Genomic DNA, 13,099 nt, shown 5'->3' on the forward strand with positions numbered 1-13,099 from the left:
CACCTATCACATTTCCGACGCCCCTCCCCCAAGTCCCTCCTCCCTATCTTTTATCTTAGCCTGCTGGACAAACTTTCCTCATTCCTGAAGAAGGGCTAATGCCCGAAACGTCGATTCTCCTGTTCCCTAGATGCTGCCTGACCTGCTGCGCTTCTCCAGCAACACATTTCCATCTCTACACCAGTCCAACACTGGCATCTCCACATCATGTTTAAAAAGATGATCATGCCTAAAACGTGATGGAGTGTAGCTAGATGGTAATGAGCAGGAGGTTTCTTTATCTATACTTAACCTGGTGCCAATCTTATTTCATGGGATTTGGAGCTATCATGGAGTGCTCCAGTGCATCTATCCCCTATTGATACTAATGACTTTTCCATATCCATGAACCTAAATCTGGCCAATTGACTTTTTCTATGGTTTTTTTATTGACAACCTTATGCAAATCCAGGTATAAATCTCCTAGTTTTTCGTAATCTATCCTACTGGTTACATTCTCAATACCGCCAATAAATATGTCAAACAGGATTTTCCTTCTGTAAAATAAAACTAAAACTGTGGATGCTTGAGATCTGTAACAAACACAAACAGAAACTGTGGAACTTAAGCATCTGTGGAGGGAAAACAGGGTTAACATTTTGAGCACTATGACCCTTCAGAACTATAAAACAACATGGATTCTGTCTGATCATCGTCTGATTTTCTAAATGCAGCGTTAAGATTTCCATAATAATGGATATCAGCCCAACAATTGATGGCAAGCTAACTGGCTTGTAGTTTCCTGTTTTCTCTCTCCATCCAACTTGAACAGTAGTGTCCCACATGCTTATTTCCATTCTTCTGTGACTGTTCCAGATCTAGGAATTTTGAGAAAATGATAACTAGTACATCCAGTTTGTCTGCAACTATCTTTTTCTGAGATCTAGGATGAACATAGTCTGATCCTAGGTGCTTGTTTAACTTTAGTCCCTTAAATTTGACCATTCCTTTTCCTTAATTTTCTTACTTCTTAGTACCTATGCAACTTGTGTCTGTCTTTCGAGTAACAGGCAATATGATTGTTCAAATTGTCTGATTCCTGATGAAGGGCATATGCCCAAAACATCGATTCTCCTGCTCCGCAGATGCTGCCTGACCTGCCGTGCTTTTCCAGCACCACATTCTTGACTCTAATCTCCAGCATCTGCAGTCCTCACCTTTGCTTGCTATTTCTTCATCTTGCATAATTCTTCTGGTCCTGCTTCTAAGAGACCAATGGTTATTTTAGCAATACTCTTCCTTTCTTTAGATTTGTAAAAATTCTTACAGAGTCTGTTTTTATATTCCTGGCTAATTTGCTGTCATTCTACCCTCCCCACACACCAACCTTTTCGTGTTTCCAAAAATAGTCAATCCTCAAATTTGTTGCCATTCTTTGGAAAAGAGGAGCAACCTTCCATTGTAGCATCTATACATTTTTTGGTGGGGGAAACCTCTACTTTGACTTAATTCAGAATTGTGTGCTTGTTGTATTCAGGGACCGATACAAAAATAGAAGTTTTTCTTGTCATTTGAATCTTGTACCAGCTTGCACAAAACAACATAAATCATCAACTTTAGTGACCTCAACATTTAATTAGTTAATGACCTTTGTATTTTCTCATATTTTTGGCATTGACTAATCTGAGACTTCTGACACTTATGTCTTTATTGTGTGTGACAGTAAGCTCGTCTGTCTCCCATTCCTTGTGTAGTCAAACCTAAATTGGCGCTGCTGTTACTGTGGCATCCTTTGGAGAAAATGGGGAGAATGAGCTGAAGTTAATTATTTGTATATACACCTTGCAGTTTCTTTATCTGCGTTCATCATTGAATGAGCTTGTATTTGTCTTAAAAAACAGAAGATTTATTTGATGGAATCTCCTTATTCTTTGCAAAACACTTCACTGGAATTTCACAATCTAATCAAAATTGAGCATTACACAGTGAAAACATGTTTTTGTAAGAGAATCATTAGCTTTTGGTGATATTGATGGGTTAGCTACTTTAGATGAGTCATCTTGGCCTCTGGTGACCAACAACTATCTACACGTCTGTAATTTAATGAAGAGTTTATTTAAAATGAAAGCTATCAGGTTCTTATAATGTTAGGCATTAACATCTGTGAAAGGCTATTACTAATAGATTTTGTTTGCTTTTGATCAGTCTATGAGAGGTGTTGGTATCTTGTCTGTCAAGTATGGTAAATCAATCATGAGTGAGTTGGGTATTTCAATAGAAATGATTAGTTTGCTTCAGGGTTAAACTGTTTACATCTGTCAAAACCAATATTAGTAAAACTTGGAAAAAAAACTTTGTATGTTATCAAAAGTGAAAGGAAGCCACAGTGGGAGCTCACGTAGTTGATAAAAATGATTTTGGTTTATAAGGCTATCCGGCAGCTTAACCTCCTTAATGGGAATTGCACTTACGTTAAGGATACGGGGACTGTCTGTCACTTGGACTGGTTTTACTCTCTTCATGAAGGAAAGCCACCAGTCACGCAATCTCAGTTGCTCACTTTGTGGCTGCATTTATTCTGCTTGGACAGATGTTGAATAATTTCTACTTCCAGATTACATCTGGACTTTTTAGTTTGAGGCAATTTTTACCATCATTTATATGATTGAGTGTCCCAGCAATTTTATACACTTCTTCAAAAGCAACATACAGCAGATGCTGGAAATTTGAAATAATAAGAGGAAATGGTAAAAATGATAACTATGTCAGGTAGCATCTGTGGAGACAGAAACCATTAACATTTCAAGTTTTTGACATCTCATCAGAGCTGTTTTGACAATTTTGACTTGAACAGTCAACTCCTCTTCTCTTTCGACAGACATTACTCTTTTTTTTGCCCAAACCTCCAAAGAATGATGCCTTCAAATGCTCACCTTCAGATGCAAATTCCACATCCTGGAATTTGCTCCTTGAACCCTCCCACTAATACCTTCTCATTTTACGCCCTCTTGAAAAACATTGTTTTGACTGAACCTTTTGTTCACCCCACGTAATTGGAATCTAACCATTTTTTGTTGCACTTTTGTGAAACCACTTGGGGCTATTTACTACTTTAAAGACCCAATGTAAATATGACTACTTGTTGTGTTGAGACTTATTTTGCTTATATGATCTGAATATACTGTTAACGTAATAGTGTTTACAGTGTTCTTGCTAAAACTGAGAAATGATGCTAATGTTGCGGAGTCAACATATTGGAATAGAAGGGTCAGAGAGAATAGAAGGAAGGGCATAGCACACATTGCACAATGACTGCATGTTCTTTGAATAGGCATTATTTGAGGTGATCATTGGACTTCATGAATAAGCCCAACAAATAAGGATTGCCTGAAATTATGCCGTTACATGATGTTTTACAAAACCATGCTTTACAAAAGAATGACTTTATGAATTTACTGTCTGGAACCTATTAATTAAATTGTTAAAAAGTCTAAAACCACATTGTGTTTTTGAAATCGGTCAAGCACCTGCAAAACCTCACTTGGAACAGTCGTCTTGAAGAGTACGAATGGGAACCATCTTCTACCTATTAGTAAAAGATCCAGAAAATCTTTTGCTGGGTAGTCTACTGTATTCACTGCTCACAATGCAGTCTTCTCTATGTTGGTGAGACTAAAGATAGACTGCTATGCCAGGCACCACTTCGCTGTCAGTAAGAAGACCCAATCTTTTAACCACTTGCCATTTCAGTATACAGTCTTGCTCTCATGCTCACATTTCTGTCTTAGTCCTGCTGTAGTTTTCCCCTGAAGCCCAATGCAGCATCTCATTTTCCTCTAAGGCACTTCACAATCTTGAGGACTCCATATTAATTTCAACAATTTCAGAGCATGAACTAACCTTAATTTTGACTACACATCCCCTATCCGTTGTTATAGTTGCAGGGGTTTGTCAGCAGAACTGACTTATTTTCTATTATTCACAACTACCATTACAATTGTAACAAAAAACAGATTGCTGGGGAAACTCAGCAGGTCTGGCACTGTCTGTTGAAAGAAAACAGAGACAACATTTCGGTTTCAGTGACCGTTCTTCAGGATTGATTGTGGCTTGGAAAAGATGGCTTTTATGCTGAAGTTGAGGGTGATGTAGAGGGTAAAAAATTGGTGGAGATGGAGCCTATGGAGAGAGAACAGCAGTTGAACAGACAAAAGGATGGAAATGGTGAGCTGGGGAGGAAGATAAGTTACTCATTGGGACCATCATTACTTTCATTGTCACTCCTAGTACTTGACAAGGTATTTGTCAAAACTCACTTCCACAGCCACATCACATTCCTCAGTGACTGCCTCCAGCTCAAAGTCACAACACGTGGATTCCAACTAATGATTCATTCATTGTGTTTTGAATCCATCCAGGATCACAGGTATTCAATGCTTCTCAGACAGCTGTTCTTGCTGCATTCTGAGATCCACACTCAATGCAATGCACTGCCGTTTGCACGCCCTCAACCTCTCTCTTCTTCAGCAGCACCTCACGCTATCTCAGAGCTGCCCTGCTCCCCCACTTAATTCTCTGGCTTGTTTGACGTTGTGACAAGAAGCGTTTTGTTTTCCTTTCAGGCATTAAGGAATACACACTACAACAGCTCAGAGGTACCCACACTTTCTGGAGCCTTCCTCCTCTCTGCTTTCCTTTGTCTCCATCTCTTTGCTTTTGGGGTAATTACTTTCCTTCCTGATTTGTTCTCTGATGCTAAATATTCCATGCAAAACAATTGTCTTAGTTTTCTCCCTCTGCTCCCTCATTGCAATGAATTTTAGGTATAACATGACATCAAACTCTTGTTGCTTCATCTCCATACCTGTTTCTTTGGACAAGACTCCTCTCCCCATCCCACAAGCCCTTTTACCCGTCTCTAAGTCTCCCCTTCCACGTAGACCCCACCTTCTATCAAATTACCTGCACTTGACCTGTTAGTTGAGAACCGTTGACATGATAAAAGCGCCTTAATTTCTCTGCTCCCCGTCACCCATTCAAACCTATCTCCCTCAGAACAGACTGTACTTCATGATCTCAGATCCAACCTTGACTCTTAATCAAGCCTGCTAACAAGGGTGGGTCCTGTTGTTACCTGGTGTATAGACGTCCACATTATGGAGGCTGAGTGCCAGCTCTTGGATGCCTCCTTCTATCTCTCCTAGACCATGACTCCTACCATCCAGCATCGAGGTATTGTGTCCACGACAATCACTAATTTCTTTCATCTTGTGATTCCACCACCACCACCACCACCATCCACAGTCCCCCAACCCCCTACAGCCTGCTTCTACCTTTTTAAAAATCCACAAACAGGTCTGTCCTGGCAGACCATTGTTTCTGTCTGCATCTGCCCATCTTTTTCTACTTCATCTCAATATTTTTCCCCCTTATCCAGTCCCTTCCCACTTACATCTGCAATTCTTCTGACGCTTTGTTAGTTTCAGAATTTCCAATTCATGGGCACAAGCCACCTTCTCTTCCCCATGGAAGTGCAATCCCTTTGTACATCCATCTCCCATCATGATGGTCTCAGGGCTCCCTACTCCTTCCTGGAAAATAGGCCTGAACTATCCCCATCCACCACCACCCCCTTCTGCCTGCCCAAACCTGCCCTCACCTTGAACAACATCTCCTTTAACTCCTGTTACTTTGTTCAGATCAAAGATGGGCACATGTGTACTCACATGTTGGTCAGTTATGCTTGTCTTTTTGTGGAGTTTGTGGAACATTCCTTGTTCCAATCCCACTTGTATCCTTCCCCATAATTCTTTCTTTGGTAGATAAATAACATCATTGGTGCTACTTCCCTCTCACTTCCAGAATTGGGAAAATGTATTGATTTTATTTCCAATTTCCACTCTGCTCTACTGCTCCATTTCTGACTACTCCCTTCCCTTTCTTGACACTTCTGTTTCCATTTCTATGGATGGGTTGGCCACTGACATCCGGTACAAACTCTCCAACTTCCACAGGTACCTTGGTTATACATCCTCACACCCTGCTTCCTGTAAAGACTCCATTACATTCTCCCAATTTCTCTGTGTCCTTTACATCTGTTCTGATGATGCCATCTACCACCCAGTGGGGCCTCAGAAAGCTCCATGGTTGACAGGGCCCAAGTCAAATTTAGAACCTGCAATGGCTTCTGTCGTCCATCAGTTTGATGTTATTCCCACAGTTGAACAGAATAGATCAGGGGTCTGGGAGCAAATGGAGGCTGCTTTGTTTCACTTTCATGGCAATACAAGTGATGGCTCTTGGTCGCCTTGTTCAAGACAGCAGACCTGGATGCTTCCTCTGTCTCCCTGTTGAGAAGCAGTTGCTGTTTCATAAGGTTTCTCTCGTAGTGTTTAAATGACTGTCCTCAAAATGGCTGTTTACAGCCAGCTTTTACACAATTAAATAAATGATTGCAAAGATTAGTTTTGATTAATTAATATACCACAAAGTACAGTCAATTATATTGGAATTCTTTGTGACGTCCCTGTTCAACATTACAGAAGGTTTTGAGTCTTCACACTTTGTGAGGTTTCAGTGGATATTGTTGAATTATTTGAAAACCAGTTTTTGACTGCCCATTAAGTTGATACAGTCTGATTGGCTGCAACTGAATCCATAAAAGTAGTGGCTTCTTGGGACAAGTTTATAAGGTTCCTTTTATTACTCATTTTGTCCATTTTAAAGACAGGTTGGCTTTCTTTACATATTATATAATATTATCACTCCATGACAAAGACATGGGAAAGGAAAGAGGAGAGAGAATTCTAATTAAGGGCAGAAGAACAAAGGTTTCAAAAGGAAAAGCAGGAAAACTCGAACCAAGTGAAGAAAGGTCCACGAGTGAGGTAAACACTCCTAGCTTAGGACTGAGGGTTGAGCTCTTAAAGAACACTCAACTAACACCCAAATGAAGGAGACATGGAAACGTTGTTTTTTGACATCATTTGAAAAGCCGCCCAAGTGGTTGAAGGCCATTAGGGGTATGGTCTCTTCCACTGCAAAGCCCATTGTACTCCCTGTTGTCTGCTGAAAGTTTATCTGCTGTAAATGTACCAAAAATGCTATATTCTTGGAGTATGCTAACTGGTACTGGAGGCATGCCAGCAGAGATTCTGAACTTCCTTACAATGGCCCAAGCAAATCTGTATTGCATTTGAAAGGATTAAGCGACTTGCTCTTGACCAATGAATAAGATTCTTAAAATAGATTCCAACTATGAGAACCTTAGAGTGGTAATTCTCCTCAAGTTTCAAAATTTTATTCCCGTTTCCACAATGTCTCATGTGAAAGAACAAAGATTTTCCTAAAGCAGGCAAGCAGCACTCATAGAAGACAAAAACAGGATTTATCATACCAATTTTGAACTCGAAACAAGCTGGGATCTGACGGTTTTTGTAAACAAGGGAGAAATAGGAGTGAGGTAGATGAAATGGATACAGGCTCTGCAGGAAAAGGGGAAGCAAAAGGTTCAACTTTTAAAAAGAAAGAAACTCGATGGGTAGGGGCACACTCCGGTAGGGGCACACCTGGTATGTTTTGTCTGGGACATCTGGGTATCTGAAAACTAATTATTGGCATTACCACAGTCGTTCAGCAGGGTGCTCTGTAGCCAAACCCATGACAGTGGCCTTGGAAGTCGTCAGTTCGTATTTAAATGTTATGACAACCAATCCAATTATCAGTTAGAACCTTCTGTTTAAAACAATTTTAATTTGAAAGATCAGCATCCTCAAGAATCTTTGTTGCTGGCAAATTTTGCTCATGTCTGGTGATGGATATTTTCTGCCTGAAAGCCAAGAGGATATAGATAGTTATGCCGAAGGGACTCAGTACAGAATGTGTGGAGGTTCCTTAAATAAAGGAATACTGTAGAATTGTTTTACAGTGGAATACTGTAGTTAGCTAGTTATAAGCCTGCTAATAGTTTGGGTGATTCCAAGCTTTCCCATGTCATGCTAAGGGCCTTTATTAAGTAAAGAAGTAGCAGTTTAGAAGGTTTTGAAGCGATGAAGCAAAATCCTGCAGTGTTGCAAATGGCTAAGGGAATCCCAAAGATTCCACAGGAGGTGATGAAGCCAGTAAAAGGTTAGGGAGGCCAAAGGAAAGCCAACAGAATTCTAAGTGGTGAGGATAGATCCTGAAGTGTTTAAATATGTCAAAGTAGCGACATAGGAAAATAAAATTGCATGTGTAAAAGCATCAGAGGTAGACTGAAATACAGCAGCAGTGTGGTTTGCAAACCTTCTTCCAGGATTTAAATCAGGACTGGGAAAATTACACAGGAATAGGAATACACCATTCAGCCTCTCCATCCAATAAGATCATGGCTGATCTATGGCCTAACTCCATATGTCTGCCTTAGTCCCATATCCATTGATACCTTGCTTAATAAAAATTTGTCTAAATCAGATTTAAATTTAACAACTCAATGAGCATCAACCACCATTTGAGGAAGAGAGTTCCAAACCTCCATTGCACTTTGCATGTAGAAGTGCTTTTTAACATCTCTCCTGAATGGCCAGGCCCTAATTCTTAGGCTTTGCCTCCTTGTTCTAGTTGAAATAATTTATCTTTATCTACCTATTTTTTCTCTGTCAATAACCTGAAAACCGTGATTAGCTCACCCCTTAATCTTCTAAATTCTAGCAAGTAAAAGCCTAATTTGTCTTATCTCATCTTTCCTCATAAACTTAACCCCTGAAGTCCAGGTATCATCCTTGTAAACTTCCTTTGACCTCCCTCCAGGACCAAAAGATTGTTTCTAAGCCACAGTGCCCAGATCTGCTCATAGTTTCCTAAGTGGGGTCTAACTCAAATTTTGTATACCTGCAACAAAACATCTGTATCCATATACTCCAGCCCCTTAGATATAAAGGCAAGCATTCTATTTGTGTTCTTGTCTATTTTCTGCACCTGAGCCCCCAAATTCTGTTGGACATCTACTGTATTTAACTTTGTGCATTCTAAAATAAACCCAGCTCTATCCTTTTAGTGTCGAAATAGATAATCTCGCACTTGCTCATATTAAAATCCATCTGCCACAGTTTTGCTCATTCACGTAATCTATCAATAATGTGTTGTATTTTATGCTGTTATCACTATCTACATTGCTGCCCAATATTATGTTATCAGCAAACTTAGATATTTGACGTACTGTTTCATTATCCAAGTCGTTAATGAAACATTGTGAATAATAGCAACATAGATCTCTGGAAGACACCACTAGTCACATCCTGTCACTTTGAGTGCTTCCCCATTATTCCAACTCTCTGTGTCTTGCCACTCAACCAATTTCTTATCCATGTCAATAAGGGCTTCCTCCTTATCTAACAGCTTTTTGTGTGAGACTTTGTCGAAAGCCTTCTCGAAGTCCATATAAACAATATCTATCGACTCATCTCTGTCCACCATCTTTTTCACCTCTTCAAAAAAGATTTGTCGGGCCTGCCTTTCATACATCCATGCTTACTGTCCCTGATTAGCTGAAATTGTTCGAGATGATCCGTTACCCTATCCTTGATTATAGATGTCACAATTTCCCCACTCCAGATTTAAGCTAGCTGTTCTGTAATTTCCTGGTTTTCTTCTGTCACCCTTCCTAAAGGCTGGAGTGACATAAGCAAATTTCTAATCCAGTAGTACAACTCCTGAATCAAGGGAACTCTGAAAGATTGTATCGGCAATGGATTTGTCTCTCTTCAGTTCCAATAATTTCCCCACTACTGATGATTTACTAAACTAATCTTATTTAGACCCTGATTCTCTGTTAATTTCTCTGGCAATCTGTCCCCCTTTCCTGCTGTGAATGCTAAAGCAAAATAATTGTGCAGCATGTGTGCCCTTTCCCCTTGGTCATTGACAGTATTCCCACTCTCAGCCTTCAGTGAGTCAATAGTATTATTAATTAGCCATTTTCTCTTCATATAACTATAAAACCTCTTCATGTTGTCTTTTATGTCCCATACAAATTTCCTTTTGGAATTCTTTTTAGCTGCTCTTTAAGCAGCTTTGTTGCCTTTTTTTGGTCTTTGTATTTGTCCCATTTTGTGGATGTGTACTGTTCTTTGCATTTCTATAAGATCTTTCTTTTAATTTTATGCTTTCCCTTACCTCCTTAGATATCCATAGCAGTAGTTTTTTGTTCTCTGAGGTCATGGTTTTCCTTCTTATGATACAAATTATTTCTGAATAGCATTAAATGTTTCTTTGAACATCCTCCACTGTTCCTCTGTTCATTAGCAGACCTTCCCAGTTTGCTGTGGACAGTCTCTGCCCAAACCCATTAAAGTCTGCCTTACTTAAATCCAAAATTCTAGTATTTGATCTTTGCTTATCTCTTACAAACGCTACATGAACTCGATCATATTATGATCACTATTTGCCAAATGCTCACAAATAACTTGGTCACTAGTTATATCAGCTTCATAGCTCATTACTGTATCCAATGTTGCCTGTCCCCTTGTCACATCCAAGACTTTCCCAGACACACTCTAGAACTTCACAACTTTTCTGGCAGCTGCTTGTTGCTCTCTCCCAGTCTCTGTTAAGATCAAAACACCCCATTGATACTATTCTGCCTTTGCTAAATAGGCTTTTGCCTGAAACGTTGATTTTCCTGCTCCTCGGATGCTGCCTGACCTGCTGTGCTTTTGCAGCACCACTCTAATCTTGACTCTGATCTCCAGCATCTGCAGTCCTCACTTTCACCTGTGCTACACAGTTGCCTAATTTCAGCATTTAAATAATATAGCACTTTGAGATGCTAGTGGATGGTTTTTATGTGACATCTTTGTGGTTTTAGCTCCTAACAAGGCCAACAGAAATTGGAGAAGATATCTCAGCTAGTTGAAGTGCCACAGAGAAGTGCAGTGGAGGTTGGACAGTGACCTTCATGATGTCATGGGGCAGATTTTGTGTGGATGCTCACCCCTGAGGTCAAGGAGCAAGAAAATATACTGTAAACTAGCCACATTTGAAAACTACAGGGGAAATGCAAGTGTATTCAAAGTAGAATTACCACTGTCAAGGATCAAATTGTCAAGTTCAAAGTTCAAACCTAGCTGAATCCACTGAATTAAAAGCTTAAGGGGAGAATGCAGTCACCTTACAAGGCCTCAACAATAATTTATCACCAGTCACCTTAGAAGTAAATGTATTAATGTACCAGACACAGAATATTTAAACCCATGGATTATGGACTCATAACACAACAGTAAGAATTTTACAGTAAAACAAAATGTACACAATACAATCCTGGGACCCAATGCTCAAAACTTTGAGCATTGAACTTGATTTTCTACAAAAGTAAAGCTCTCATAAAATCTCATAAAAGTTCCATTAAAATACCAAGAGAAGCTATCACTATGTATTGCTGAAAGCCCAAACTCCTTTGCTGATGTTTAGCAAAATAAGAACAGAAGGCCCCAGGTTTCCAAAACAACACCTTTCTTAAGCTGGATTCCAAAGCCAAAAGACAGCCACTTGTAATTGTGCCTCATCTGAAGGAACTGATAGTTTTCAACTTCAACAGAACAGTAAAGCGTTAAGATGAGAGTTGAACTGGGAAGATGAGTTGTACCAGACACAAACCACAAATTCTGTTCCTTTCTCCACAGATGCTGCCAGACCTGCTTGGTTTCTCCAGCATTCCAGTTTGTTTCAGATTTCTAAAAGCACTGTGTTTTGCCTTTATTGATAAGGGAGTGTCCGAATATGAATACTTTATTTTCGGGCTAACGTGTAAGGAAATCATACTGTTTTGTTTTGCGTGGTGGGAAGGTGTAATGAAATCATACTTTATGAAAAATAACTGGATACTTGCTGGATGCCACCATTTGAATGCTTAGAAAGATTAAAGCCATATTGAGATATATCATCCATGATGGCTGCATGTTTGCATCACTGCACTGTCTAAATTCCAAGATCATTCAGTCCACTGTTCTCAAAACCTCACTAGGAGCAATTGCCTTGAAAAAGGATGAATGACAGACATCCTTTACCCATTAGTAAAGGATCCGGCAGTCATCTTGATCCATGCCTGGGTAGAGATAAACCATGGAACGTAATCCAATTAATCACTTGGATCATGAGACTCTGGCTATGAAAGGAATCTGTCCATCACCTAATTATGGAAGCCGAGATCTGGAACTCTGTATATCCCCATGATGTTTGAGGTAATCAGATGGTTGGAGCAAGGGAGACATGTGGCAAGCCAGCTAACCCTTTGTGTTTTAAAGCAACTATTTTCTCTGCAGACCAAGAAAAGTGAATGTTACATTATCCAGTGTGGGACTTTCTCAAACTCTCTCTCTCTGTCTCTCTCTCCTCACTCCAGCCAACTTATAAGTTTCAAACCTTTATGCTGTTTTTCGCTGTCCATGTGCTCGTGGCGAGAGGTAATATCTTCAAAAGAATGGATAAGTCATCTGCCAACTTTTTATGCTTCCTTGATGTCAAAATCATGAAGTGTTTTACAGTCACAGCTATAAATAGTTAAAATATGGTGGAATTGGCAAGCATATTCCTTAAAGAAGGAGGGAAGAACCTGTTGCAGTCAGAAAGCTGGAGGAATAGGAGAGCTATCATGCTGATCTTCACCTGGATGTAACATAGGTTATGTAGAGCTAGCAATGACAATGAATTAAGATAGAAGATGATGTATATTCAAATAAATACTGTACATTTGAGCTCTGTGCAGATTTTGTAATGCTTTAAATGTGCTGTCTCTCCGCAGGCTACTTCACACACATTTTAGTGGATGATTCTTCTCGAGCTATTGAATGTGAATCCATTATGGCGCTTGGGTTGGCTGATAAAACCACTAGAATAGTCCTGGCTGGAGATCCTATGCAGGTAGATCATAAGACAAAATATTTAATTTTACTATTGACAATATATTATCTTTTTAACACTATTATCTTTAGTCAGTCCTGATTCAAAAAGTACTTAGTTCATCATGAAAAGGGTTAAGGCTCTTATTTCGACCAATTATGGGGTTCTCTCAATTTTTGAATTAGAAGTTGCTCTTCTCAGTGTAAGTTGAGTTGTTTTTCTTCTATCTTTTCTCTATAAACTATTA

The 13,099-nt window shown here is 39.5% G+C and overlaps 1 protein-coding gene across 1 annotated transcript in view; it reads left to right on the forward strand.

Annotated features, from left to right (window-relative positions):
• Window positions 1-13,099, forward strand: part of LOC122560734 (probable helicase with zinc finger domain) — a 396,873-nt gene that overhangs the window by 122,912 nt on the left and 260,862 nt on the right. Inside the window, exon 17 of the mRNA XM_043711726.1 lies at window positions 12,755-12,873. Coding sequence (XP_043567661.1) covers window positions 12,755-12,873 — 119 coding nt within the window. The remainder of the gene's footprint in view (window positions 1-12,754; window positions 12,874-13,099) is intronic.

Source organism: Chiloscyllium plagiosum, chromosome 21 (genome assembly GCF_004010195.1).
Source record: "Chiloscyllium plagiosum isolate BGI_BamShark_2017 chromosome 21, ASM401019v2, whole genome shotgun sequence".
In the NCBI taxonomy this organism is placed as follows: Eukaryota; Metazoa; Chordata; class Chondrichthyes; order Orectolobiformes; family Hemiscylliidae; genus Chiloscyllium; species Chiloscyllium plagiosum.